This window comes from Canis lupus, chromosome 3 (genome assembly GCF_011100685.1).
Source record: "Canis lupus familiaris isolate Mischka breed German Shepherd chromosome 3, alternate assembly UU_Cfam_GSD_1.0, whole genome shotgun sequence".
NCBI classification, from domain to species: Eukaryota; Metazoa; Chordata; class Mammalia; order Carnivora; family Canidae; genus Canis; species Canis lupus.
In genome coordinates this window covers 85,577,424-85,605,266 of record NC_049224.1, presented here as the reverse complement: position 1 = coordinate 85,605,266, position 27,843 = coordinate 85,577,424, and the positions used below count along the sequence as shown (strand labels likewise).

The following is a 27,843-nucleotide window of genomic DNA, read 5'->3' as shown; positions in this document are numbered from 1 at the left end:
GCGCCGAGGGAGGCCATGGCGGAGTCCCCCGAGCCCGGCCGGCCGGCGTCCGCGGGCGGCGGCGGGAGCCTGCCGGAGGAGGACGACGAGGAGCGGGAGCCGCTGCTGCCGCGGCTCGCCTGGGCCCAGCCACCCAAGGGTGCCCCGGGGAGCGCCGTCAGGCTCGCGGAGGCGGCGGGCGAGGAGGGCGCGGCCTCCCCTGCCGCGGCCGGAGACGACGAGCAGCTGCTCGCGGCCGGCGGCGCCCCCGGGAGCTCGCCCGCCCGCCCGGGCCGGAGACGCCCCCGCGCTGCAGGTGCGACCCGCGGCCCTCCCTGCGCGTGCGCGTCGGCGGCCCTCGCGGGGGTCGCGCCCCGGCCCCAGCAGCCCTCGCGGCGGGGACGGCGGGGGGGGGCGGGGACCGCGGCCCTCGCGCCTCCCCTACGGGGAAGCCTAAACTTTTGGAACCGGGCGGCGTCGTGACGTCGTAGGCTGCGTGCTCCGGCGGGGGCTTGCAGCGTCGGGCCGCGAACCCGGAGCCGCCGGGACAGCTGTCGGAGCCGCGGGGGGCGAGGCAGGTGCGGGGCGGCGGGGAGATGCTCCGCGTGCGGGTGCGGGTGCCGGTGCCCCTGGGCGCGTTTCTAGCCCTTCTGGTTCCTGTGGTTATTGTGACGTCGGCCCGTCGGGTTTCTCCAGCTGCTGCCTCTTGTTTCTTGGGTCATTTCTGCGCTCGGGGTGGGGGTGGGGGTGGGGGGCACTTTTCCCCCACCAAGTGGAGCGGTGGCCTCAGGTGGGAAAGAGGGTGGTCGATATCGAGGTTGAAAACTAGTAAAAGCAAAGGCGTGGTCCTGCAGGCGTGGGTGTTTGTTGATAAAGTAAGGTTCTGGGGGCAAGTGGAGTGGAGGCGGCCACCCTGATGGTAAGTAAGGTAGGCTGGTGTGGATCGCAGCTAGAGGCGAGGGGGCTGCTTTGTGCAATTAGGATAACCTCTCCCTGTGGGTGGTTGGGACGGTTTCCTGGCCTGTGGTGGGACCCCCTACGGGATGGCTTAAAGAAAGGCCACAGGAAATGCAGTTTTGATGGATACTGCTTTGTTTTTCTGGAGTTTTTAGAGTTTAGGTGTCCTGCTGCCGGGGACTCTAACGGGGGCCTCCTGCAACGTAAGGAACTTTGGGTAGAATCGGTGCCGGAATTGGTGCCGCAGCTGAACTCAATCCAGACGTCCTCTCAGGCAGGTAGATTGGAGAGGCCCAGGAGAACCCGACTTTGCCATTCAGGCGTTTCACGAATAAAGCTTTGGCACACTGGTGTGACATGCAGGCCAGCTGCCATGGTGTTAGCTAACGGGTGCTTTGCAGTACAACATTGAGCAGAGCAAACATGGTGATCGCACGTGGGCCCGCATTCACCTACCTACACAGTTTGTTTCCGTATTACCTGGAATCCTCTCTGTAAAGTCACTAAGATCTGTGTGGCTAGCTTGTTGTTGTTGTTGTTGTTTTCTGCCCTAAAGTTACCTTGGTAGCTAGATTTTAAAAAGAGCCTAAAACCTGGAGTGTGTTTATTCTTTGAAAGTGAGGTTTTGTTTAAAAAAAAAAAAAAAAGTAATTAAGGCTAGAAAAAGTAACAGTGGGGGCAGCCCCGGGTGGCTCAGCGGTTTAGCGTCCTGTTTGGCCGGGGGGGGGGGGCGTGATCCTGGAGACCCGGGATCGAGTTCTGTGTCGGGCGCTCTGCATGGAGCCTGCTTCTCCCTCTGCCTGTGTCTCTGCCTCTCTCTCTCATGAATGAATAAATAAAATCTTAAAAAAAAAAAAGTAACAGTGGGATAGACTATAGTAGTCAAATACGAATGGATTACAAAAGAGAATTCCTCCCTTTTTAAATGGCAATGATTTATTTATATCACAGTTTATAGTTTGCTAAGATCCTTTTTTGTATAGTTCATTAATTTTCACAACAGCAGGACAAGTTGTTACCCTCGTCTTTGTTGTGAGATTGAAAATGAATAAAACTGTAATGACTAGTAGTTCATAGAACTTAAGCGGTAAGCCAAAGTCAAGTATACAGGAAGTGGTAAAGCCACAACTGAGCCTCGTTCTTCTCTTTATATCCTGCACTTTTTCCATTTTGCCATAGATCCCAAATATTATAACTGTTACCTGTGGTTATTAATGGAGGTCTTATTTTTAATGGATTTAAAAATAGTTTTAAGTTGTAAAAAGTATTTTAATATTTCAAACCAGTATCCTAAAAAGTTTGTCAGAGTAATATAACTACATTTTTAAGTTATTTTTTAATAAGTCCATTAACTTCCTTTGTCCTTTACCACTCAATTTCCATGAAGCTACCTCTCTAGTTCTAAGAAATTCCTACCTTTAGATTGATATTAACATCTTTATCTTATGCTTAATGCATAAACATTTGTGCTTCACTATCTTATTTATGTAAATAGGAGCTTTATGTACTTTAGCCAGTGGAAGAATGTCTGTAGCCTTTACTTGATTGAGCAAGATGATGAGAGCCTAGAACTAGCATAAATATAGTGTTGTCAGGTCAGTGTCAAAGTAGAAAGATTAGTGGCATTCCTTGTTCTCGTTGTCATTTTAATCAGTGAGTTGGAGAGTAATAAAGATGATAATAGTCCATACCTAGGTAACAGTACGTGTAGGGCATAGTTCTGTGCACTTCACTAACCCCATGAAGTGACTACTATTTGTTATTCTCATTTTAAGGAGGCACAGAGAGATGAAGTGACTTCTCCATGGTGCCAGTTAATACAAACCGGGAGCACTTACCGGTTTTGTTGGAGAGCTTACAATTAGAGGCTGGTGTTAGAACACACAAAGAACTACCAAAGTGAAAGGAAGTGTGTATGTATAAGCCTTGTAATGATTCATGGTGGCTTATAAATATATGAACAAGATAACATCATTTAAGTGTAAAGAAGAAAGATTCGGATGGGACAAGGTGATGAAATAAGTAAGAGGGAGGCTAGAATAGGAGTACGCAGAATGCACGTTAAAAGCTTGGTGGAGGCTGCCCACAAATCTGATCTTTAAAGTTACTGAGAAGTCAACTTGAGAGGAGCGCAATCAATGTGCCCATGAAGTTAAACTAGTTTTTTTAAATCAAAACGGAACTGACAAAGGAAAACCTGTCATGTATCTTTTGGAGAAGAGACTGTATGATGAATAGTATCTTTGTAAAGAAGTGATGAGTTTCATAGGAGTAGTTCCTATAACTTCGCTGAAGCCCATTTTAATAGAAGAAATTGTAATGGGTGATGCTATCATCCAGCATCCAGCATTGCTGGATCGATCCTCTAGACACTGATAATCTGGCTGAATGTAGAGGAAGATACTAGAAGAGTAGGTGCCCTACGTGTCTTGACAATCCTCCATAACTGAGCTTTTGAAAGGTGGTGAGGAGATTATTCCTGAACCAGTGATTAGAAGAAGCCTATTCTTTGTTTTCCATTTATTGCCGAGATACATCATTCTCAAATGCTTGAGTACCTGCTGGGTGCCAGTGGATATTGAGGTTTTGGGGAGCCAGTGGTGACCAGATATCAAAAAGCATGTTCAGTCACCAGCCTTCTCCCCATATAGCTTTGTAGCCTAATGATGGAAATGGTCAATTAAGACAGTTCCAACGGCCCGTATATTTGGATAGGGAAAACTGGACCCTGGATTTAGGGGCCGGGAACATTCAGCAGAGGAAATAGTATCCAATTTGAGACCTGAAAAATGGCCAGCCCTGGAATCCCCCCAGGCAGGGTTCAGATCACCAAACTAGTGAGCTAACTACTATTCTTTTTAGAAAATATGGCAGTTGTGGTTTTGTAAAACAGAATCTCAATCCCTCAAGTGAGGAGCGATTCATTTTGGTTTAGTTATTTAAGATGAGAAATTGGGGCAGCCCCGGTGGCGCAGCGGTTTAGCGCCGCCTGCAGCCCGGGGTGTGATCCTGGAGACCGGTGATCGAGTCCCACGTTGGGCTTCCTGCATGGAGCCTGCTTCTCTCTCTGCCTCTCTGTGTCTCTGCCTCTCTCTCACTCTCTCTGAATGAATAAATAAATAAATCTTTAAAAAGAATAAAATGAGAAGTTGATCATTACCATGCGTACTTACATAAAAGGTTTATTAAATGGGTTCTCTTAACTCTTTTCATTTCTGGTTACTAAAGGACCAGTGATAACTCTTAAGTGTGGTCAAGGGGATCGTTTCTTAATAAATAATTGTCAGATTTATCGAGGGCCTGCTATGTACCAGGCACTGTTTTTAAGCACTGGAATATATCAGAGTAAAACGAAGATGTCTGCTGTTCTGGAACTTAGATCATTTTGATAAAGGGTTACAAGTAATCAGATGGAATTGAAGGATCATTTAGAATTAGCCCTAGGAAGGAAGCTTGGAATATACATGAGAAATAGCATGGGCAAATGTTGAGAGGGTGTGCTGGATATCTTGTGAAAAGTGAGGAGCTCAGATAGGACTGGAACTTGACTAGAAGGTCCCCACTTCTTAGAGAAGACCCAAAGGAAGTACACAGAGGTAGAATTGAGATTTTCCTCAGAAAAGTCTTTGATACACAAGCAAATCAAAACCTATAGTTTATTCCTTGAAAGGGATAGCCGTAATTTTACCTGGAAAAAAAGTTCTTTTAAAGAAAATGTAGTGTGACCAAATTCCTAAACAACAAATGCAATACTAGAGTGCTTCTTATTTTGGTGTACAGCCAGACACTGACAGGTGTTTGTGTTCTCTGCAATGGGCTGCTGGCTCGATTCTGGAGACAATATTTTAATGGGGCACCTTGAAAACCTGAGGCATGAAACAAGAAAACAACTTGCATGCTGAAACGACCGAAAACACTTCCATATGGAAGGAGGTAGAGAGTAGATGAGACTTAAGGGAACATGAAGTGATCTTCAGCTATGTGAAGGATTATCCCTGAGAACAAAGGAGTAAGTGGACTTCTGTTTTGCTCCAGATAGCAGGTCTAGGATATTGGGCAAAACTACAGGAGACTTATTTCCAGAAAAGGAAGGAGTTTATATTTGTTTCCAAATAAATGGAGCATGAAAAAAAGCAATGGTGTCTCATTGAAAGTGTTGAGATATTTGCCCAAAGGCCCCCTCCAGTGATTATATTATAAAAAGTATACTAGTGCTAGATTCTTGTTGAGAGTCTTGGCCTAGAAGAAATACCACTTGACTATTGATAATTATTACTAGCATATTCTAGCACATAATACTTCATTTATTCAATTAAACATTTATTAAGTACCCGCTAAATATTGATCCCTCATCCAGGTACCAGGGATATACAGTGAATAAAGAAAAAAGTTCCTCCATTCTTAACTACTTTCATGGGGTAAATGAGAATGATGAGGAATTAGCATGTCAATTGTATTGACATGACTAAAATACTTGCATTATTTATTCTTCTTTTAAGTAAGTTAAATATGCCTAATAGCTCTTTTTGTAGTATTTTTCTTAGTACATACTTTTAAAAATTAATAAATAACAGTTTTGTTTCTGTCTGAATTAAGGCAAATTTTAAATTAAGGTAAATTTATGTTTTGAATGTTCATGATGTTGAATGCATGTAATAGCATTTAAATACCTTCCAAAGTAAAGTATGAATAATTTTCTCCTTGTCTATCACTTTAAATGATTAATTGTTCATTCATTCTGCAAGTGTTTATTGAGTGCCTGTTATGTTCCAGGAACTATCAAAGTTCTGGGCATACAGCAGTAAAAGAAATCCTTGTCTTCTTATAGCTCACGAAATAAATAAATTTTATATTAGGTGATAAGTACTATAAACACAAAAATAAAGTGGAGGATAGGGAGGATTGTATAGGGCCTTGGGGCCATTATAAGGACTTGGATTTTTTCTTTTAGTGAGATGGGAAACAGTTGGGTTATTTTATTCAAGAGTGCCATGATCTGACATCATTTTTTATTTTTTGTTTTGTAAGATTTTATTTATTTGAGAGGGAGAGCAAGCATGAGCAATGGAACAGGAAGGAGGGCAGAGGGAAAGGGAGAAGCAGATTCCCCGCTGAACAGGAATCCCCATGTGGGGCTCGATCCCAGGATCCTGAGATCATAACCTGAGCCGAAGGGAGGTGCTTAACCAACTGAGCCACCCAGGCACCCCAGATCTGACACATTTTAAAAGAATTACTGCTATAGCTTCTGTGTTTAGTATAGAGAAGGCATGGGTGAAAGATGGAGAGCAGTTAGGAGACCCTTATAATAATCTAGGTGAGAGTTGATAGTCCCTTGAATCACATTGAGGGAATGGAGATGGTGAGAGGTGGTGGGACTCTGGGTGTTTATGTAAGGTAGAGCCATGCAACCTGCTGATGGCTTGGCTCTTGGGGTGAGAGTATAAGGTCATGGATGATTCCAAGGTTGTTGGCCTGAGCAACTGAAAGATTGGAATTGCCAGCAACAAATAGAGAAATCTGGAAGGGAAGCAGTCAAGAGGGTTGGCAAAGATATGAATTGAGTTTGGGGAAGTAAAGTTTGAGCTGTCCGTTAAACATCCAAGTAGAGATGTTGAGTATGGTAGTTTAGAGTTTAGGGCAGAAGTCAGGACTTGAAATAGAAATTTGAGAGTCATCAATGTTGATGAAGAAGAAAAGAGGATCATAAACTGAATCTGAGGCATCCCAAAGAAAACCTGTGAGGGAAATATAAAGGGGAGCCAATGAAGTAGGAAAACCTAGAGAAGAGGGATCCTGGAAACCAAATGAAGGAGAAGGGAGTGGACAACAAGGTCATATGGTGGGGTTGGCCAAGAAGATGAGTTCTGACGTCAGATTTAGCAACTACGTACCCCCAACAAAAGTTGTATCAATGGAGTGGTTGAAACAGAAGCCTAATTTAAGTGAGTTCAAAGAACATGAGAGATGCCTAACTCTGGGAAACGAACAGGGGTGGTGGAAAGAGAGGTGGGCGAGGGGTAGGGGTGACTGGGTGACGGGCACTGAGGGGGGCACTTGATGGGATGAGCACTGGGTGTTATGCTATATGTTGGCAAATTGAACTCCAGTAAAAAAATAAAAATAAAAATAATAAATAAAATGAGTTCAAAGAGAAAATCGAAGGAAAATTGGAGATGGTAAATATAAATAACTGTAGAGGCCTGCTATACTGGGCGTCAGAGAAATGAGGGGGCATCCGGGAGTATCATGGGTTAGATTTAGGATGAGAAAAACTATAGCATGCTTCATTTGGCGATGGAAATGATCTAATAAAGAGGGAAATATTGATGCAGGAAAAAATTGCTGAAGAAATGCCCTAGAATCATAAGAGATAGAGTCTGGTACACCAAGTGGTTGAGTTGATCTTTGAGCTTAGTTGGTTCATCTATAGTAATAGGTGGAAGGCAGAGGATGTCGTAGGCAGATGTGGTGCAGAGGGCTGATGATTGGTTTTTCTGATTGCATCTCTTTTCTTTAGGATCATCTGAGAGAGAGGAGGCATTGGAAATTTGAGAAGAGAATAGGGTATGAGAGAGTTGCCCAGAATAGTGGGACAGACTATGCACTGGGAGTTGTGCTAGTTCAAGCTGTTAGAACAAAATACCATAGACCGAGTGGTTTAAACAACACATTTATTTCTAAAGGTTCTGGAGAGTGGGAAGTCCAAGATGAAAGTGCTGGTATGATCAGGGCTGTCTGTCTGGCTTACAGATGGCCACCTTCTCACTGTGTCCTGGTGTGATACAGGGAGAGAGAGAGCATGCTCTCAGCACTGATCCTATTGTGGAGCCCTATCCTCATGACTTCATCTAAATGTAATTGTGTCCCAAAGACTCCATCTCTCAGTACAATTCCTTTTGGAGTAAAGGCTTCAACATATTTTGGGAGGACACAGTCCATAACAGGAAGGTAGTAGCTTCCCAGGCATCATGAAGGGCTCACCTGAGGTTTCTGGTGATGAATTTAAATTAAAGTGAGATATCAGGCACTGTGTTTGTGTATGTTTGTCCAGTCATGTTTAGCTGTCCCAGCCTAGGCATACTCAGCAGTTGCGTTTAACCAGGACTGGGATTTTTCTAGGTGACTAATGAGGGAAAGGAGGAAAGGAAGAGTGATTATATGATGATTGACCATAATTTAAGCTGGCCGAGGAGGGACATAAGGACACAAAGATCAGTGACAACGTGATAGATCAGTGCTTTGTAGGCCCTAGCAGGATGGAAGAATTGTTGGACTCAGGGTGCCAGAAGGAATGAACTAGAAGAATAGAAGGTGCTTGAAATTGAAAGATAGGGAGAGGTTGCAGGTATTGGTAATGACAGATCTGAAGTATGACTGTGCAATTGGAAGTTGAGATAGGATGAAGAACAAAATCACTGCAAGAGAGGAATTCAGAGTAATGTGTGGTAATAGTGTGATTATATCAACAAATAGGGATTTTGTTTTTCATGTGTCATTATTTGAAGTTTAAGGAGAAGAGGGGTTAGGGGGAAAAAAGGAAGGATCCAAGCAGCCCAATGCTTGATTACGCTTATTTTTCTGTACCTTAATGTCCTAATGCTAATAACCTAACCCAGTATTACAGGTCCCTGTCATAAGCATTCTTTTAGCTGGGCTTTTTCTTCATGTTCTATATTAATATTGTTTTTTTTTAATACAATAATTGTTGGTTCTTCAGCCTTGAATACATTCTTGGATGATCCTGCATTTGCTGATGTTGTGTTGAAAGCCGAGCAAGCAATAGAATTTGGAGTTTTTCCAGAAAGAATCTCTCAAGGTTCAAGTGGAAGTTATTTTGTGAAGGATCCTAAAAGGGTGAGAATTTCACAGATCTAGTATACATAGTAGAAATTTTGGAAAACACTAAATGTGAAGTCATTGTGAGGTTCTGAAGGTATTTTCCTAATAAATGTGATTGCACCCTTTTAAAAAATAAAGGTCAGGGGGTTTTGTGGTTTTTAACGAAAGTGCTCTATATTTAGATATAGACCTATTCATTTTAAGGCATAGTTTACTGTCCTACTATTTTAATACTTGGTTTCAAGTATTTATGGAATACTCGTATTCAGCAATAAGTTTGTTCAGTTTGTTATTCGTAAGTTCTTACTTTACAGTAACTATATTAGCCAAGCAAAGTAGAAATTTAAACTTTCAAGATGTATTTAATGTCATTTTCAGATCTTTTTCATAGGCTTATTTTGCCTAGGAGTATTTTTTCCAGCAGAGGAGCCTGAGCAATCTGAAGATTGAAGGCATTGGAATGTGACATAGTGAAATGACCCAAAGTATAATTCTAGGGTACAAAAGAGAAGTTGATATGGGACTTTGTTTCACTTAATCTAGAATTTTTCAGAAATCTCTATTACTATCTCTAAAAGCTTTCTGAATGATACATAGCCAGCAGTTCTTTTTTTAGGAGTAAAAAAGATTATTATTTTATCCAAATATTTTTGCAAAGATTAAAATTGTATTTTAAGACATAGTCTTTTTTGAGTTTTAAATATATATGTAGGTAATGTCCATGTATTTATTCTAAGTTTGATTTTGTAATTTGTTCGTGTTGACTTTTTTTACTGCTGACTTAGACTTTATTGCACTATAAAGCAATTATATACTTAAAATTATAGTAAGATTTTTATTTCTTGTCTAAGGATAATTCACTCTCTAAATTTAATATGAATATATTTTATCAGACTAGTAATAAAGATTATAAACTATAGACATCCATGAGCAATTTTAAGAGGAGAGGATTTATTTAAAATTGATTCATTTGGGGAATATAAAAAATGGTGAAAGGGAATAAAGGGGAAAGGAGAAAAAATGAGTGGGAAATATCAGAAAGGGAGACAGAACATTAGAGACTCCTAACTCTGGGAAATGAACTAGGGGTGGTAGAAAGGGAGGTGGGTGGGGGGTGGGGGTGACTGGGTGACGGGCACTGAGGGGGGCACTTGATGGGATGAGCACTGGGTATTATTCTATATGTTGGCAAATTGAACACCAATAAAAAATTTATTAAAAAGATAGATAGATAGATAGATAGATAGATAGATAGATAGATAGATGTATGTTAGCGCCACCTTTGGCCCAGGGTGTGATCCTGGAGACCGGGGATCTAGTCCTACGTCAGGCTCCCTGCATGGAGCCTGCTTCTCCCTCTGCCTGTGTCTCTGTCTGTCTCTCTCTCTCTCTCTCTCTCTCTCTCTGTCTCTCATGAATAAATAAATAAAATCTTTTTAAAAAAATAAATAAAATTGATTTGTTAAAAAAAAAAACAACTGGAAAAAGATTTGGGTAGGAGAATCTGACAACACAGATGTCACTGTACCTATCAATACCTTTGTATTGGAGACTACTTTTTGTCATTGTACTTATTAGTGTATTTAAGAAATGCTTGAATGCCTACTGTGTACCAAGCACTGTTCTGAGTACTTGGGATACAGCCCTAACAAGCAGAGTCTCTGCCCTTTAGAATGTACATCTAATGAGAAAGTAGATGATAAACAAACATATCATATTGATATTTAATAGATACTGAATAATAATATCGTTTGACCTAGAACAGTAGCTTTCAGGCATTGTAAAATCAGTGGAATCCTTTCATAACTTGGAAGTACGGTAATAAAACAGGTGAAGTCAGGGTTGATCTAGATAAGTGGCATGGAGTCTTAGAGCCCTACCTTCATCTCCATTCTCACCTTCCCTAGTGTTTCTTAGAGCACAGTTTGAAAACTACTAGCCCAAAGGATTACTGATTTTTGTTGTTGTTGTTGAATGAGGATGAATATAAAAATATAACTGGAACTTAACCTCTTAATATGTAAGGGTAATGTCCAAATCTGGTGGGAAGAAATACAAAATGATTTCTCAAAATGCATTTTATGGATTGTCTCTATCAAAATCTAACAACATTTCTACTTCTTTTATATAGAAAATTATTGGTGTGTTTAAACCCAGAACAGAAGAGCCTTATGGTCAACTGAATCCAAAATGGACCAAATATGTTCATAAGGTCTGCTGCCCTTGCTGCTTTGGTAGAGGCTGTCTGCTTCCTAATCAGGGATACCTTTCTGAAGCTGGTGCCTCCCTTGTGGATGAAAAGCTTCATCTGGGCATTGTACCTAAAACAAAGGTAAGGGAGAAATTGTTTTTAATTATGTACTTGTAATTGATAGCTTACTTCCCTGTGAACACTTTTTTTTTTTTTTTCCCCTGTGAACACTTTAGTAATATTTCACATGAAAGAACCTAAAGTCGAGCCCTTGTTTTGGTAATTCAGAGTCATGAGTGACTAATAAATTGATTTTAGTGGAGATCCACAAAGCTTCCCAAAGGAATATCCCTTGCTCAGATGGTGCTGACAAGAAGAAAAAGAACTAATGTTTAAAAAGCAGAAAAATATCTAGGTTCTAGAAATTCTCTTGAAGGTAGAGATAACTAATGTGTTCAAAAAGACTACTGTTTTCTTTCTTTTTATTAGCCTTTTTAAATTTTTACTTGAAGACTTCCTCAGAATATTCATTCCTAATTCTACATTTCCAGACAATTCTTTCTTGCTTCCACTGGCCAGTTTTAGGCTGTCCCTCCCAGAAACATTTGCCATTTAACTGAGTTTGTAAAATCTCTGTGCCTTTCTATTTTGGATTCTGAGGCATTTCATATAGGGTTAAACTCTGCTAATTTACATTTTTAGAGTACATGAAGTATATGAGTAGAAATACTATAATGCAAATTCTAATAACCATTTTTCTAAAACTGTATGTTTCTAGGTGGTTTGGCTTGTCAGTGAGACATTTAACTACAGTGCAATTGACCGTGCAAAATCTAGAGGCAAAAAGTATGCTTTAGAGAAAGTGCCAAAAGTAGGTAGAAAATTCCACCGGATAGGACTCCCTCCTAAGGTAAATTACTGTAATAAGCTTTATTTGGGGGGGGAGATGGGGGCAATTCAACATATATGACCTGAGCACCGTGTGCTGTAGGCTGTGGATATAGTGGTAAAGAAAACGGGTTTTTCATCCTCAAAGAGCTTATAGTAGTGAACAGGCCATCTGAGTGCACTATGATAAAGCTGTTAGGATGGTTAAATGTAGGAAGGTTGGAGAAGATTGGGGAGGAGTGTTCGTCCCAGTGGGATGACTAGGGAGTGTTTCCAAGAGGAGTTTGCATCTATGGCTTTATAAATGAAGGGTTAAACGCACAGGTCAAGAACCAGACCTGGTTTCCCTCGTAGCCTCTCCACCAGTTAGCTCAAACCTTGGGCAAGTCCTCTGCTTTCTAAGCCCTAGTCTCTAAAATGGGGGTGAGAAAAACCATCTCCTGGTGCTGTGAGATTAAATGAAGAAATACATAGTATTTCTTAAAAATAGTTTTGATAAATGTGGTTTATTTAAATTAGTATTAACTCTTGTTTTTCTTATGTTTATATAACATTTTATGATACTGCTGAGAAATTGAAGAAGTAATCCCTTTGTTCTTGTACTTTCTTTTCTAACTGTAGTTCTTAAAATTATAGATTGGTTCCTTTCAGTTATTTGTTGAAGGTTACAAGGAGGCTGAATACTGGCTTAGGAAATTTGAAGCTGACCCATTGCCTGAGAATATTAGAAAACAATTTCAGTCACAATTTGAAAAATTAGTTATTTTGGATTACATCATCAGAAATACAGGTATTGAAGTTCTCTTATTTGTTCTCTCAAATCTTGTTAGCTTGCAAATTGTATACACTATTTTTTTTAAGATTTTATTTATTTGAGAGAGACAGAAACAAACCACAAGCAGAGGGAGGGGCAGAGGGAGGAGAGAAACAGACTTCCCACTGAGCAGGGAGCCCAGTTCCTGGCTGGATCCCAGGACACTTGATATTATGACCTGAGCTGAAGGTAGCTGCCTGGCCGACTGAGCCACCCAGTTGCCCCTGTATTCAATTCTTGATGCAGTAGTCTCGATGCCACTTTTTCTCTACCTGCCTTGGAAAACAGAGATGCAGTATTGACTTCCCTGGCAAAGGTAATCCTGTACTGGAGGTCCTAACTCCTAGTGGGCTCCTGTCCAGGTGATAGAGGTCAGTTCCTGTCCCATCTGGGGGAGGTTCTGGACAGTAGGACAGAGCCAGAAGCGTTACCTGCATAATATGAATAATTAAAACTTGATTATGTAAATTGTTTTAGTTGCTTATTTTGACATTTGTAACTGCTAGTATAGTCTATAAATACATTAAACTATTAATTTTTTCTGGTCTAGAAGGGAGCAATGATGTAGATAATCTAAAAGAGTGCTTCCCAAATGCGGTTTCCTGGACCAGCTGGATCAGTATTACATGGGGACTTGTTACACGTGCATCTTCTCAGAGGAGTGTACCCCAGCCCTATAAAGCAGAAACTCTGCCTCTGGGGGCCATCAGTCTATTTTAACATGTCCTCCAGGTAATTCTGGTGCACTCTGAAGTTTGAGAACCACTGGTTCAAAATGCTCATTTATATTCGTTTCTGAAGAAGCATTGTTGTACTTTTCTAGAGTTTTCCTTCTTAATTAATATGGTCCTGGATTAATGTTAAAATTGATATAGAGACTAGAGTACTTCTATATGAACATGAGGTGAGAATCTACCCAGAAATTTGCCTGGTAATAGTAGTAGATGTTTTTTCTTCCTAAGGTGAAGATAAGTTACCTTTGATTTTAATAACCTTGATTTAATAGTTCTTGATAATAATTATACATACCTTACAGAGTGGTTATAAGGATTAAATGAATTAGTACTTACAACAATGCCAGAAACAGAGCAAACTCTAAAAAAGTACTAACATTTGTAAGTATTTTTTAGTTTTTATGTGTTAAGTTGGAACTCTTAATATGTAAACATATGCCACAGATAACAATCAAGGTCTTGAAAATCAAAAGGTGACTAGATTTTTCCCTTTGATATTAAACTATGATACCCATAAAAAATGAAGTAACACGTTTGTTTTGTTTTGAAAGACAGGGGAAATGATAATTGGTTAATCAAATATGAAAAGCAGAAACAGGGAAAGGAAATTAAGGTAAGGAAATTTCAAAATTATCCACATACACAATTTCTATAAAAGGTCCCTTAAATTTATGTTATTCTTCATCTTTTTCCTTTACTTCTTCTATTTACATTGCATTTTTTAATTCTATTTTTCTAAATCTCTTTGTAGCTTTTTTTTTTTTTTAATGTTGTATTAGAATAGAAGAATGATACCAGCTTGGTACTTTTTTTTTTTTTTATTTTTATAGAACTTATGAAATTTGTTGTGGAACCACTAGATTTATTTTGCTTTTATGTAATAAAAATAAAGGCTTCTGGTATCTTGGGTCAACATGTTTATACTTTAGTAATTCACTTCTATCTGAGTCTTATGACTCAATAATGTGGATGAATCTCAAACTCCTGCTGAGTGAGGACCAAAGGGACCACACTGTCTGATTGTACTATATGAAAATCTAGAAAAGTACAAATAATCCCTGGTGACAGAAAGCAGACCATGATTGTCTGCAGGTGGGGCAGAGGGAGGGAGGCCTGCAAAGGATACCAGGAAATTTGGTGAAAATTTCATATCTGCAAATGCTTATCATATTTGTAAACTTTAATATGTAAAGTTTATTGTATTTAAATTATACCTCAGTAAAGTTGTGAATAGAAAAAAAGAAATAAAAATAAATGGTAGTTATAGCAGAAATAGGTTTAAAATACACACATAAATATACATATTCATAATAGTTTCTAAATACGTTTTATTGGTATACATTAAGCAATTAGATTTTACTGAAAACTTTATTCTTGGGGTGCCTGGGTGGCTCAGTCGGTTAAGCATCTGCCTTCAGGTCATGACCCCAGTCCTGGGATCGAGTTCCGAATCGGGCTCTATGCTCAATGAAGAGCCTGCTTCTCCCTCTCCCTCTGCCTGCCACTCTGCCTACTTGTGCACTCATTCTCTCTGTCAAGTAAATAAATAAAATGTTTTTTTTCCCTTTCCTTTTAAAGATTTTATTTATTTATTCATGGGAGACAGAGAGAGAGAGAGAGGCAGAGACCAGGCAGAGGGAGAAGCAGGCTCCACACAGGGAGCCCAATATGGGACTCGATCCCGGGTCTCCAGGATCAGGCCCTGGGCTGAAGGCAGGCACTAAACCGCTGAGCCACCAAGGCTGCCCCAATAAATAAATTCTTAAAAAAAAAAATTTCATTCTTTTAAGTATTTTGTGCATTTTCATTGAGGTAAGATATTTGATATAAACCAAAAGAAACAAATCAGATATGTATCAAACAGCCCTTCATGTTAACACTTTTAATTTTACAATTATCTTTTTCACCTTTTGTTTTTATATAGGCCACTTAATAATGGCAGCTGTCTATCTTTGCATAATAAGTACTCTTTTAACATGAGAACTCTCTTGCTGGCAAGGTCTTTGTTTCAGCTATGCAAGAATGGAGAAGTTAGGAATGGCCTGCACTCTGTAATTAATAGTATCTTGAGATTCCTTCTACTGAAGCTTATTATATTTGTTCTTTGAGGAGTTTTATTTAGAAAATAAACTTTGGGAAGTTTTATTTAGAAAATCGTATTTTAGTCTAGGGGACCCTGGGAAAGACTAAATTTTTCATAAGGTAGTTTTGTTACATTCTCTTTAAAATATTCATATTTTGCATATGTCATATATTTAAGCAGTGCAACTAGCAATAAATTATCTGGAACAACATATTTTTAAGTTTAAAAATTCCAGGTGCTCTTCCCCAAAGAGAAAAAAAATGAAACTATTACTATCTAAATTTATAACAACAAATTTTAAAAACGATGATTATGAAATTCTTACTGATTTATAATTATAAGACAGTTTCTTCCTTTCATGGGTAAAAACTTGTATTTTCTGGCAACTTTTTATTTTTATAGGCTCTTCAAATAAAATGTCTTTAAACCTCAGTAGTTTTTTAAAATTTATTTAATACTTGATCTTTTGGAAATATTCATATAAATTTTTTTATCAGCAGACCATTTTTTTTTTCTTCTTTAGGAAACAAAATGGATTGATGATAAAGAATCACTTATTAAAATAGCTGCAATTGATAATGGTCTGGCATTTCCCTTTAAGCATCCTGATGAGTGGAGAACATGTGAGTATTTAGAACCACCAATCAATTCCATAATTACCCTTTTCCAGAATAGGAAGGGAACAAAACTTACAGATATCAGAAAAGGAGAAGAAAAACTGGGCAAAGGAGAACCATTGATTACGGCTCTCACCTAGATGTTGGGAATGCAGAGATGTGTACTGCATGGGCCTTGCCATGTATTGTTTGCTTAGCTTTGAATGACTGCATCTGGTTTGTTTTTGTTTTTTTCGGCTTGTGTTAGTCTTGTAGAGTAAGTTTTTAAATATTTACAATATGGAAATCATATCTATTTTAATATTGGGCTAGAATTTAACTTTTATGTTTTGGGTAGTATTCACTTACAAAACATTTTGGGCCTACCTCCTTCCTTCTAAGTGAGTAGTCTTTTAATTGCCTTACCAGTCTCTCTGGTTAATAGTCTGGCTTGCTGCATCTTCTGGAGCTAGTTTTAGATATTTTTATTTTGCTTAAAATTGTTCATGACATCTTGAGTTCTATATTTATGGGTGTATAATTTTTTATAGAATTCTCTTATAATTAAAAAAAGTCTTGGGATCCCTGGGTGGCGCAGCGGTTTGGCGCCTGCCTTTGGCCCAGGGCGCGATCCTGGAGATCCGGGATCGAATCCCACATCGGGCTCCTGGTGCATGGAGCCTGCTTCTCCCTCTGCCTGTGTCTCTGCCTCTCTCTCTCTCTCTCTCTCTCTCTCTGTGACTATCATAAATAAATAAAAAAAAAAATTAAAAAAAAAAAGTCTCTATGCATATTAAGTATGTAGGGGTGAAAGGAAATGATATCATCTAATTTGCCTTAAAATATTTAGGGGGAGGAAAAGTAGAGATAGGTGACACGTTTTGCAACAATTTGGGAATTAGATTATTCAAAATATAGGAGTTCATTGTACTAGTTCTTAATTGTTTTTATATGGTTGAAATATATGTCAATATAAATAAATATAAATAATTATTTATATGTTAAATAATCTCTGTATCGGGATGCCTGGATGGCTCAGTCAATTAAGTGTCCAGCTCTTGCTCTCAGCTCAGGTCTTAATCTCAGGGTCATGAGTTTGAGTGGAGCTTACTTTAAAAATACATAAATAAATAATGTCTGTATCTATGACTATGCCTTTCTATTTTTATTTTTTAAGATTTTATTTATTTATTCATGAGAGACACAGAGGCAGAGAGAGAAGCGGGCTCCCATGGGGAGCCTGATGTGGGACTCGATCCCAGGACCCCAGGATCTCAATCTGAGCCAAAGGCAGCCGCTCAACCACTGAGCACCCTGGTGTCCCATGACTATGACTTTTTAAATTTCTACTGTTTTTAGTGGGCTTTTTTTTTTTTTTAATTATTAAGCTTGCCACAGACTTGTTGATTACAAAGCATTGACCTTTTTATATTTATTTATTTTCTGCTTTTTTAAAAAAATATAATTGACCTTTTATTGATCAGGTTTTCATCTTGTTTATTTGCTTTTTCCCTTTCACTGATTTGTGTTTTCCATCGTTATTCTTTTCCTCTGATTGTGTTCATACTGTTTTGCTCTCCTATATGTTTTTCTGTAGGTATCCTTTTGGCTAAACCATAGATTAGATAGGGGCTGCTCTGTTCTGCTCTGCATGTTCATGCTATCAGATTTTTCCCTTTGATGGGAGTAACTTAGGAAGATTTTGTTTGGTTTTAAAATTTCTCTCAGTTGATTTTTTTTTTTTAATGCCCATTGTCATTTTGAATTTTACTGCGTTGTGATCTGTGAATGTGGCTGGGTGAATTCTGTTTGAAATTTGTTAGTAATTCCTTTATAATCTGTTAGATGGCCAGTTTGAAAGTACTTGAAAAGAATGTGAACACAAAGTTTTGCATCTGTCTGTTGATTAAAGTTTGTTGTTAGTCAAATCATATTATTTTTTTGGTCTGATAATTTTTGAGTTGAAGTTCATTGTAATTGTGATTTTGGCAATTTCTTTCTCCATTTCTATACCTTTTTTTGCTGTGTGTTTCACGTAAAGGCTCGGCATTTTATTTTGCTGGTGGCTTATTCTTTTATTAGTGTGAAATATATCCCATTTTATTCTTCTTGATGGTTTTTACTTATTTTATCTATTGTAACATTGCTACACCTCATTTCTTTTTATTAGCATTTACCTGGTATTATTCTATACTTTTATTTTTGACTTCCATCATTTTGTTTTAAGTATATGACTTATAAACAACACTTAACTGGATTTTTTTTTTCACCCAATTTGAGATTCTTTTAATAGGTACACTTAGCTGTCCTATAATTTCCAAACTGAGGAACCAGAGATTCAGATATATTTTTTGATGTAGGGCTGTTTGAGATAGACTCATTATCAAGATTCTTACTCTTTGCTATCTAAAACTCAGGAACTGGGGATCCCTGGGTGGCTCAGCAGTTTAGTGCCTGCCTTCGGCCCAGGGCATGATCCTGGAGTCCCGGGATCGAGTCCCACAGTCCCACGTCAGGCTCCCTGCGTGGAGCCTGCTTCTCCCTCTGCCGGTGTCTCTGTCTCTGTCTGTGTGTGTGTGTGTGTCTCTCTCTCTCTGTGTGTCTCTCATGAATAAATAAATATTAAAAAAAAAAAACAAAACTCAGGAACCTAATTAGTTTTAGTAGTATCTTACTATGCTTTACCATCTAAATTGACCATCCAGGGGATGCCTGAGTGGCTCAGCGGTTGAGCGTCTGCCTTTGGCTCAGGGCATGATCCCGGATCGCGTCCCACACTGGGCTTCCCCGCGAGGAGCCTGCTGCTCCCGCTGCCTGTGTCTCTGCCTCTCTCTGTGTGTCTCATGAATAAATAAATGAATATTTTTAAAAAAATAAATTGACCATCCAAACTTGGAATCAGGATGATCATCCTCTGATAACTTCTTCCTCTCTTTCTCTCTCTTTTGTTAGATCCATTTCACTGGGCTTGGCTTCCTCAAGCAAAAGTTCCTTTTTCTGAAGAAATAAGAAATTTAATTCTACCATATATTTCTGACATGAATTTTGTGCAAGATTTATGTGAAGATCTTCATGAACTTTTTAAGGTAAATAAAATTTTAGTTAATTATTGCAGAAAATGAAATAAATCTTAGAGGAGATTTTCTTAATAGAGCTAATTTACAATTTACTGCTTCTGGTATCACTACTTACAGTAGAACCTAACCTAAAAAGGAATTAACAGTTTTACTTTACAGGAGCATAAATTTGTGAACTGATTATGAGTGCTCTCTGAAGTGAGACTATATTAAAACTTCACAAGTTGTTTTCTTCAAAAGTTGAATTTTTACAAAAGTACTCTATGAATTATAATAAATGCTAGGTGAGCTGCTCTGATTTAATCCTCTTTAAAAAGCCTGAACCGTTGGCTAGAAGTTCATTTTAAATCCTTTTGGAACCAGTTGTAGTATAGCTAAACTATTCTTGTATTCTAGAGGCATCCAAAAATAAATCAAGTAAAAATGCTCTTTAAACGTTATTTTATCTATTAGGAAGGCTTTGACATGGCCTTACGTGCTAAGTTGAAGAGTTCATTTATTCTCAAGTATTTGCTTCAAAGATCTTGATTTTTGGAATTAAAATAATGTGAGGTTTTTTTCCATTCCATGAAAGACCGACAGAAGATTTAACAAAGCCACTTTTGAAAGTCAGATGTCTGTGATGAGAGGTCAGGTAAGTTAACCTTCTTATGATCTTATTCATTAAGAAAAAAGATCTCTCTTTGAAACAGTTGTTAACTTTTTTTCTCCATAGTGACCCAAAAATGCAATTCTATCTTTTATGCCGAACCAGGGCTCATATGATTAAAAATGAAGTGGATTTCAATATCATCTTTCCTCTTGTTCTAAATTAGATATTTTTGGCCTTTTTGTATATTGTTTGTTAGCCTGTTCCACACACCACCCCACCCCCATGAATTCTTTGTCCTCATTTTGATAACTGTTTTCCTGAGTGTTACTATATTTTTCATCCTCAAACATCTACTTGGATGTTTCAGTACCAAATTCTGTTTCCTGTTGATGGTTTTTCTCATAGAATGTGTTTGGTCTTTGCTGGAGCAGTGAGTCACCATGCCACCCAGGTTGAGCACTGATTGGGGCATAAAAGTACTAACTGTAACTCAGTGGCCTTCTATTCAGTGATTTATAAACCAGAAGCTCATTTGCAGAATCAGTAATAATTGATGTTGAAGAAAATAAAACTAATGCTTTAGTACCTCCTGAATACTCTACCCTTGACTAGATATTGTGATGTTTGGTATCACTTGTCTTCACAGCAGCTCTCCATAGTTACCTGCATTTCATATGGAGGCAATTTGGCTCAAAGGGGTTAAGTAACACTTAATCTGTACATTTCTATTATCTATTTATATTAATCTATACACTTCTATGCACTATTAACATTTAATCTATAAAAGTAGGGGCTCTTCGTCTGGCCCATCAGCTACATTTAGACGTTGCCTCTGCCTGAGACCCCTCTCATCTCTTCTCTGCACTTAATCATTTATAAGTGGTGTCCTGACCTCTTTTCCTATCTCTTTGACATTAAACCAGAACCATCTCTCTAATAGCAAATCTGATCATGTCTCCTGCAGCTTACCATGTTCATGACCCCTGGGTGTGCATAGGCTCCAGTGCCGACTTAGAGCACGGTCCACAGGACCTTTTGCACTCTTCTTTCGTTCCTCCTATGCACCTGCCTTATCGCTTGTCAGTGGTGGCTTCCCCTCAGCCTGGCCACTCCTAAGTCCTTCCCTCCTGTTTCCCATTTCCCAGGGACGCCCTTATGTGCATTGCTGCCACTCTTCAGTGCCTTTTCCTCCTCCTCTGGGGGACGGTTTTCCTTCAAACTCCAGTCTTGTCTTCCCAGGCTCCTCCTGGCACTCAGAGTTCTGTTGTCTGCAGCATCCCTGGAAATACACTGATGTTGCAGCCAACTCAAAAATTAGATGTTAAAACAGTATGTTGGGCATGTTACTGTTGCTTGCTACAGCTTAAAGTCAAGCATGAAGTGAGTGTGTGTGGTTTTAGATAGTGCAGTAATTTCTTAAACCCACTAAAATTTGAGGACCAGGGAACTAGTCTAAAGGAAAGCAAAGTCTGTATGTGGAAGTGTGGAAGTCTGTGAGTTTATACCACCTGCCTTTGGCTTAACCATCACATCCCTACCCAGGTCTCAGATGTGGCATCGATGGAGACTAAATGTTTCTCCTTGTCTGCAGTGCTTAGTCTGTTTCTAAAGGTAGCCTTCTCTGAATTAAACATATAATAATAGATTCGTTTGTTCTTTCAGGAAGGAAAAAATGGGTGATCTCTGGGGAGGGGCTGGTTAAGATTATGAGTCAGGGCACAGATCCACTGTTGTTCAAATATTTATCACTTTTTATTCCAGTTGTTTGTTCACATGGCTCTTTGTTTCTGGGATGTGTGTACTTTAAGGGCTCACATGGCTTTTTTTCCCCTCACTCAGTCTTCTCTCCTCCCCAACACAGTGCATGTTCCATAGATGTTTCTTTAATAAATAAATGCAAGATCATCAAGTGTTTACTCAGCTTTCAAAGAAACATTAATATTTAGGATAGTTTTAGGATTGAGTAATTTTTGCTTATACATATATATGTATAAGCAAATTATATATAAATAAAAATTCTTAAACATGTAGAATGAGTTTAATTTTCTTTGTACTATTCTGTTTTCCAGATTCTCTACAACAATCACATCTTTAGAGTCAGGAAAACATTAGATATTACTTAAATTAGTGTGTTTAGACTTACATTTTTAGAGTAGAATTCTTTAAACCAGAAGAAAAAACTAACCAGAACATTTCTTTCCTTAACCATGCTGGTGCCCACATGGATTTTCATGATAAAAACAATACTTATAAATGTGAATTTCAGGAATTCTTTGTGTAATTATCCAGATATAGCCAGCCTAGAAGATTTTAAGGGAAGAACTTAAAAGGGATCCTAAAATGTAAATTCAATGAGTTACTACTGTAGCTGGTAAAGATTTATTTCCCTGAGGTGTTAAATACTTAGCATTTGCTAGGACCTAAGCCATCCAGTTTATACTATTCGAAGTATTATGAATTTTATTTATTAGTATGGCTTTATGTTGAAACCTTTATGCTATGACTATTAAATAGTCTTTACAAGAACCACTAAAATGTGTACTATTTCTATATCAGATATCTTCAAATACCTGAAGGAGACATCTTTATTTCTAAAGTACATAACAAAGGAAGTTTTTTACCTGATGTGCAGGAAAAAAAGAAAATGAATTATTAAAATTTTATTTTATCTGAAACTATGCATTGTTTCATAACCTTATTTATGCACTCAAAGTAGCAATTCTGAGAGGGTGTTTAAACATGGAATGTACTATATTTATGTACTCTTCCTAGTTTTATTTTTTCTATTTAAGAGTAAACTCTTAAATGGAACTTTATTTTAAATGGCAACTTCCCCAAATCTCTAACCTCCTTGCCTTGCATCATGCTTTCCCATGGCACTTTTACCCTAAAATACATGGTATAATTTACTGAATCATACTTATTGACTCCTCCCCCTGCTAAAATGCAAGCTGTGTGGAAGCAGGGCTTTTTGTTATTTTTGTTGCTCCAGCACTTAGAGCCTACCACTACCAGGTAGTAGGCATGCAAAAAAAATTTTTTTGTAGAATGAGTGGATAAGGCAAGTATGTGGTTAAAAGCACACTATTTTAAGTTTTCATTAAATTCCAGTTAACATACAGTGTATATTAGTTTTGGATGTACAATTTAGTGATTCAGCACTTCCATACAACACCTGGTGCCCATCACAGCAGGTGCCCTCCTGTTTCCTTCATCCCTGTTTCCCTCATCCCCTCACCCACCTCCCCTCTGGTAACTGTCAATTTGTTCTCTATAGTTAAAAGTCTGTTTCTTGGTTTACTTCTCTTTTTTTCCCCTATGATCATTTGTTTTGTTTCTTAAATTCCACATAATGAATGCAATCATGGTATTCATCTTTCTCTGACCGATTTATTTCACTTAGCATAATACCCTCTAGCTCCATCCATGTCATTACAAATGGCAAGGTTTCATTTTTTCTTACGGCTGAGTAACAATTCCATTGTATCTATGTTCCATGTCTTCTTTACCCATTCATCAGTTGATGGCTATTTGGTCTCCTTCCAGACACTGTTGGTGGGAATGCAAGCTGGTTGCAGTCACTCTGGAAAACAGTATGGAGGTTCCTCAAGAAGTTCAAAATAGAGCTACCCTATGACCCAGCAATTTACACAAAGAACACAAAAATTCTGATTCAGAGGGATACATGCACATTGATGTTTATAGCAGCACTATCAACAATAGCCAAATTATGGAAAAAGCAGACTGTTTAGACCAGTCTTTGTTTAGCTTCTATGTCAAATGGAGAATATGAAACCATTCACTTTATTCAGTCTAATGGGCATAAATGAATGAAATAAAAATTATAATCATGAATAAATGGTTAAAATTAGGTCGGTGAACTGAACAAAGGTTTTATCTTATTTGAACTGGTGAAGATATCTCTTCTTTCCACAGATCTTAAATCTTACTCAGGCACTGAAAGACGGGAAGAGTCCTGTGCAGCTGGTACAAATGCCTTGTGTGATTGTGGAGCGCAGTCAAGGTGGAAATCAGGGGCGAATTGTCCATCTGAGCAATTCATTCACCCAGACTGTCCACTGCAGGAAGCCATTCTTTTCCTCCTGGTAGCAGATGTACTTTTACAACCCTTTTGGCATTATTATGTTATTAAAACAATACAGTAATGCAAATCTGTTAAGCGCTCCAGTTACAAAACCTCAAATAATGTAAGTCTTTAAAAGGTTATCTCTTGAATGTAATCAGAAGTTTACAGTTTTTTTTGTCCAAATATTAAATTTCTATTTCAGGGAAGAAGCAATATATCTCCTATATTGTATTTTTGTAGAAAAATTGTATTTTATGTTGTCAATGTTAGTATAAGAGGTAATTTCGTGGTTTACATATTCTGAAATGACTGTAATTACTTTAGAATTCCCAATAGAAAAATAAGTGTTGACTTTGAATAACTTTTTATATTCTTTTTAAACATTGAGAAGGATGTTCATATTCACTGTTCTTGCATCATAAAAGGCCTTAGAGGATGAAACTGCTCTTGTGAGCTTTAATAAGTGGTTAATAGAAAAACAGGTAAGAATAGAGCAATGTTGCCTTAATTGAAAAAGCTGCTATTTTAGAACTTGAAGAAGTGCCCCCAAAGTGACTGTGGTTAGGGACCAGAAAGTTATATTTTGGTTGAGTAAAAGGTGACCATTTTATTTTCTGTACTTCAGAATATTTTCTGTCAATTATTTTGTTACAGTAAAGAAATACGATGAAGATATTCCCCCTTTTTTAAAAAATGGAAACACTGAACTGAGATGGAGGGGACTAACATGAAATTAAGGCAGATCCCCAATATTTTGAAATTCCAAAGTCACAGTAAAAGTCCCTTTTATTTCTTGCATGGGATCAGTTACTTAATCAATTAGTACTTTAGTATTGATCATACTCAGTTTAGTGCTTCAGTTAGTATTAACTTCACTGAAAAATAAACCATACCTCAGAGTGTATGTTGGATTGCATTTTGGGGTCCTAGGGCAATAAGCCCTTAAAAATAACAGATTATAGGGGACTTGAAATTACCGGTGTTACTATAATTAACAATCAACTTTAGAATATCAGCCCTAACTAAAGGGGAACGTGACAGAGATAACCATAAAGTCATTTATATTTGATTTTGAAAATCCGTATGCCTTGCACCCTAGGACTTCATAGCACTTGTAACTCACCAAATGATTTAAGTTGAGATGAGCCCAGTATGAATATGTGATTACAAGGAACCAGAAGCTTCGTTCTCTTCTTCAGGCCCCAAACAAGTAATAACATCACCACTCAAACTAAACTGGCAGTTTGTGGTCTGGGCCTTTCGGTTTTTTAGCTTTCTTTCTTGTGATTCTTTTTTTAATTAGATATTTTTGTGTAAAAAATGTTCACGAAGGTTAAATTAGGATGGGAGACAGATCTGCAGATCCCCCTTCCTTCACCTCTTTCTCATGGTCTCCGTGGATGTGGCAAGTGAGAACACTGCTGCCTTAGTACCAGCTCCCTGGATACGTGTGTTCTCCTGCCTTCCCTGACCTTCCGTGATCTTCCTGCTGAGATCATGGGAAATTGACTGGAAGTTCAAAACTCAACTACTATCTTTAGATAAATACTAGTAATTAAAATGTGCCTTTTGAAGATGGGTTCTTAAAGAAAATAAGTTGTTTTGATATGGGTACTGCTTTCATAAAACAGTTTTTTCAGTATTTTGAGAAATTGCTAAATTAATTTTTATAATGGAAAACTTAGTAAATTCCTACTGTTTTATATCCTGAAGTTAAAATAGTGTGGAAATATTTTTAAATGGCCTGACCAGGCTAGAAGAGTAAAGTTGAAATATTTAAAATATGATCATAAGTCAGAATACATTGGTTATATTTTGTAAATTTTCATGAACTTGTTTCTTATTTAAATATAGTGTTAATTTTTTCAGTGAGTATATTTATAGTGTCAAACTTGGTAGAGTAAAGGTAATAAAAATCATTGTCTTAAGGTCACAGTTCTCCTGAAGTATGTATATTGAATATTTAGAATGTTTGTGAACACATTTATGTTTATAAATGATGCCAAACCACCGTTTCCCTCCTATGTTAGTGGTATAGTTTAATTCTTTAAAATTCCAAAAGCCACTGAGGGGGCCACTTTATGGGATGAGTACTGGGTGTTATGCTATATGTTGGCAAATCGAACTCCAATAAAAAAATATACAAAAATAAAAAAATAAAATTCCAAAAGCCATATTTAACTGGAACCTTTGTAATTGGAGACTTTTTTTTTAATTTTAATTAGAGACATTTTAATTTTGTTTAATCATATGCTTTCTAATTCTCCCCCGAATTTATCAGGAATTGGAGGCTGTGGAAAACCTGTGGAAGGTTTTTTGCAGACTTGAAAACAGTTTGAGTCACCAGTTTTTTTTTGTTTTTTTTTTTTTAATTTAAAGTCTTGTACTGATGGAATTAAAGCCTTGTTAAAGCCAGATAGTGAGTGTTATCTAATCACATTACATCTGAAATCCTCTTACAGGTACAAGGACAGGCAGGCAGCCCTATGCTTTAGAGTAGGTCTTTTCTCCCAAATTGCTTGGCCAACAGCACGGAGCTTCTCGGTGTCGCCCTGCCTTTGCCAGCCTCTGTCGTGGTTACTAGTGCCGGCCAGTCATAGACGTGGCTCCCGGGCCTGGCGAGGAAACTTCACAAGCAGTGGTCATGATTGACCACTTTTCTCTTCCTGTTTGGACATAAGCAAAGAGTTTGCAAGATGGAAAAGCCAGGACATGTCGGCCAGCGCTTGCGGGACTACCCGGAGAGCCCGCTGCCTGAGCTGAACTGTGACATGAGCAAGAAGTAAATCCCACCTGCGCCTGGGATTTATATGTGACTGTACCACAGTCTGCCCTATCCTGGGCATTATAATATAAATAGAAACATACAAATCATTTAAAAATAATCAGTCGTATAGGAGGCACAATGGTAGCAGCAGCGGGTGTTTTTTAGTCTCCCCGAGCCCCCAGGTGCTATCCTATTGCAGGAGAAAAAACTGCAGTGACACCATCTACGCTAAAATTCGGTGGTAAGAGTAACCCTGAAATCCCAGAAGCTAAGCAGTTGGGGCTAAAACCATCGATAGCAGAACAGCAGCTTTGGAGGAGCAAACAAGCAAAGCTAGGGGACCCGTGGAGTGGCACCTTCGGCGGGGGGCCCCCAAACCACAGTTGAAGTGGACAGGACTGTTGAGCATTCAGGGGCAGCTAGGAAGGGGAGCCCACAGGAAGGTCCCAGGGTGCGAGGGCAGCCCAGAAGCACCCTGGAGAGCACGGGGCCTGCCCAGAGGGAGACGATTGGGTGCGGGGCCCAGGCTGACAAGGAAAGGCCTCAAGACAATGTTGAAGGAAAAATACTGCCAAAGTATGTACCTGTCTCGTTTGTGTAAACACAGAGCCGCACCTTATGTTGTGTGCAGCCTTCCGAGGCGTAAGTACACACCAGGGTGCGTGGGAGTGCCCTTCCCCGCCCTCAGAGGAGTCCCGGCGGGGCCGGGGGGCCGAGGCTACGGCAGCAGACCTACAGGGCACCGAGCAGCCCACTTGAAGTATAAGGTTCATTTCTTGCTGACCTGGAGCAAATACACACTGTCCACATTTGTTAGATTCTGAGTGGTGAGTCCAGGTGTTTTCTTCTAATATTATTCTGTTACTTCCTGTATGTTTCAATTCTTTCATTTTTCTAAAGAAGCGTTTACATGGGAGCATATTTAAGTGAATGCTCTGTTGGCCGGCCTTTATTAGGGTGCAACGGCCACTACCACAGAACACCACTGACTGGGTGGCTTAGCCAAGCCAGCGGGAGTTTATTTTCCCACAGTTCTGGAGGCTGGGAGGCCAGGATAAAAAGGTGCTGGCAGGATCGGTTTCCGGGAGGCATGCCTCTGGTTGACAGAAAGTCACCTCTCTGTCCTCCCGGGCCTTTTTCCCTGTGCCCTCCCCCTGGGTGTTTCTTCTTCTAAGGACGACAGCCCAGTTGGATTAGGGCCCCACCCACATGGCCTCCTGTAACCTTAATTACCTC

The 27,843-nt window shown here is 38.9% G+C and overlaps 1 protein-coding gene across 2 annotated transcripts; it reads left to right on the top strand.

Annotated features, from left to right (window-relative positions):
* Positions 1 to 25,864, top strand: PI4K2B (phosphatidylinositol 4-kinase type 2 beta). Of its 2 annotated transcripts, XM_038533556.1 has the most exons (10): positions 1 to 295; positions 8,657 to 8,793; positions 10,910 to 11,110; positions 11,748 to 11,879; positions 12,494 to 12,647; positions 13,957 to 14,018; positions 16,012 to 16,111; positions 19,037 to 19,170; positions 19,736 to 19,795; positions 23,690 to 25,864. In XM_038533556.1, the coding sequence occupies exons 1-10, from the start codon at positions 16 to 18 to the stop codon at positions 23,861 to 23,863; spliced, it is 1,434 nt and encodes a 477-aa protein (XP_038389484.1). In that variant the 5' UTR covers positions 1 to 15; the 3' UTR covers positions 23,864 to 25,864. The 2 variants fall into 2 exon arrangements, with proteins under 2 accessions (XP_038389484.1, XP_038389485.1); XM_038533557.1 differs by lacking the exon at positions 23,690 to 25,864 and having other exon boundaries at positions 19,615 to 19,752.
* The last annotated feature ends 1,979 nt before the right edge of the window (positions 25,865 to 27,843 follow it).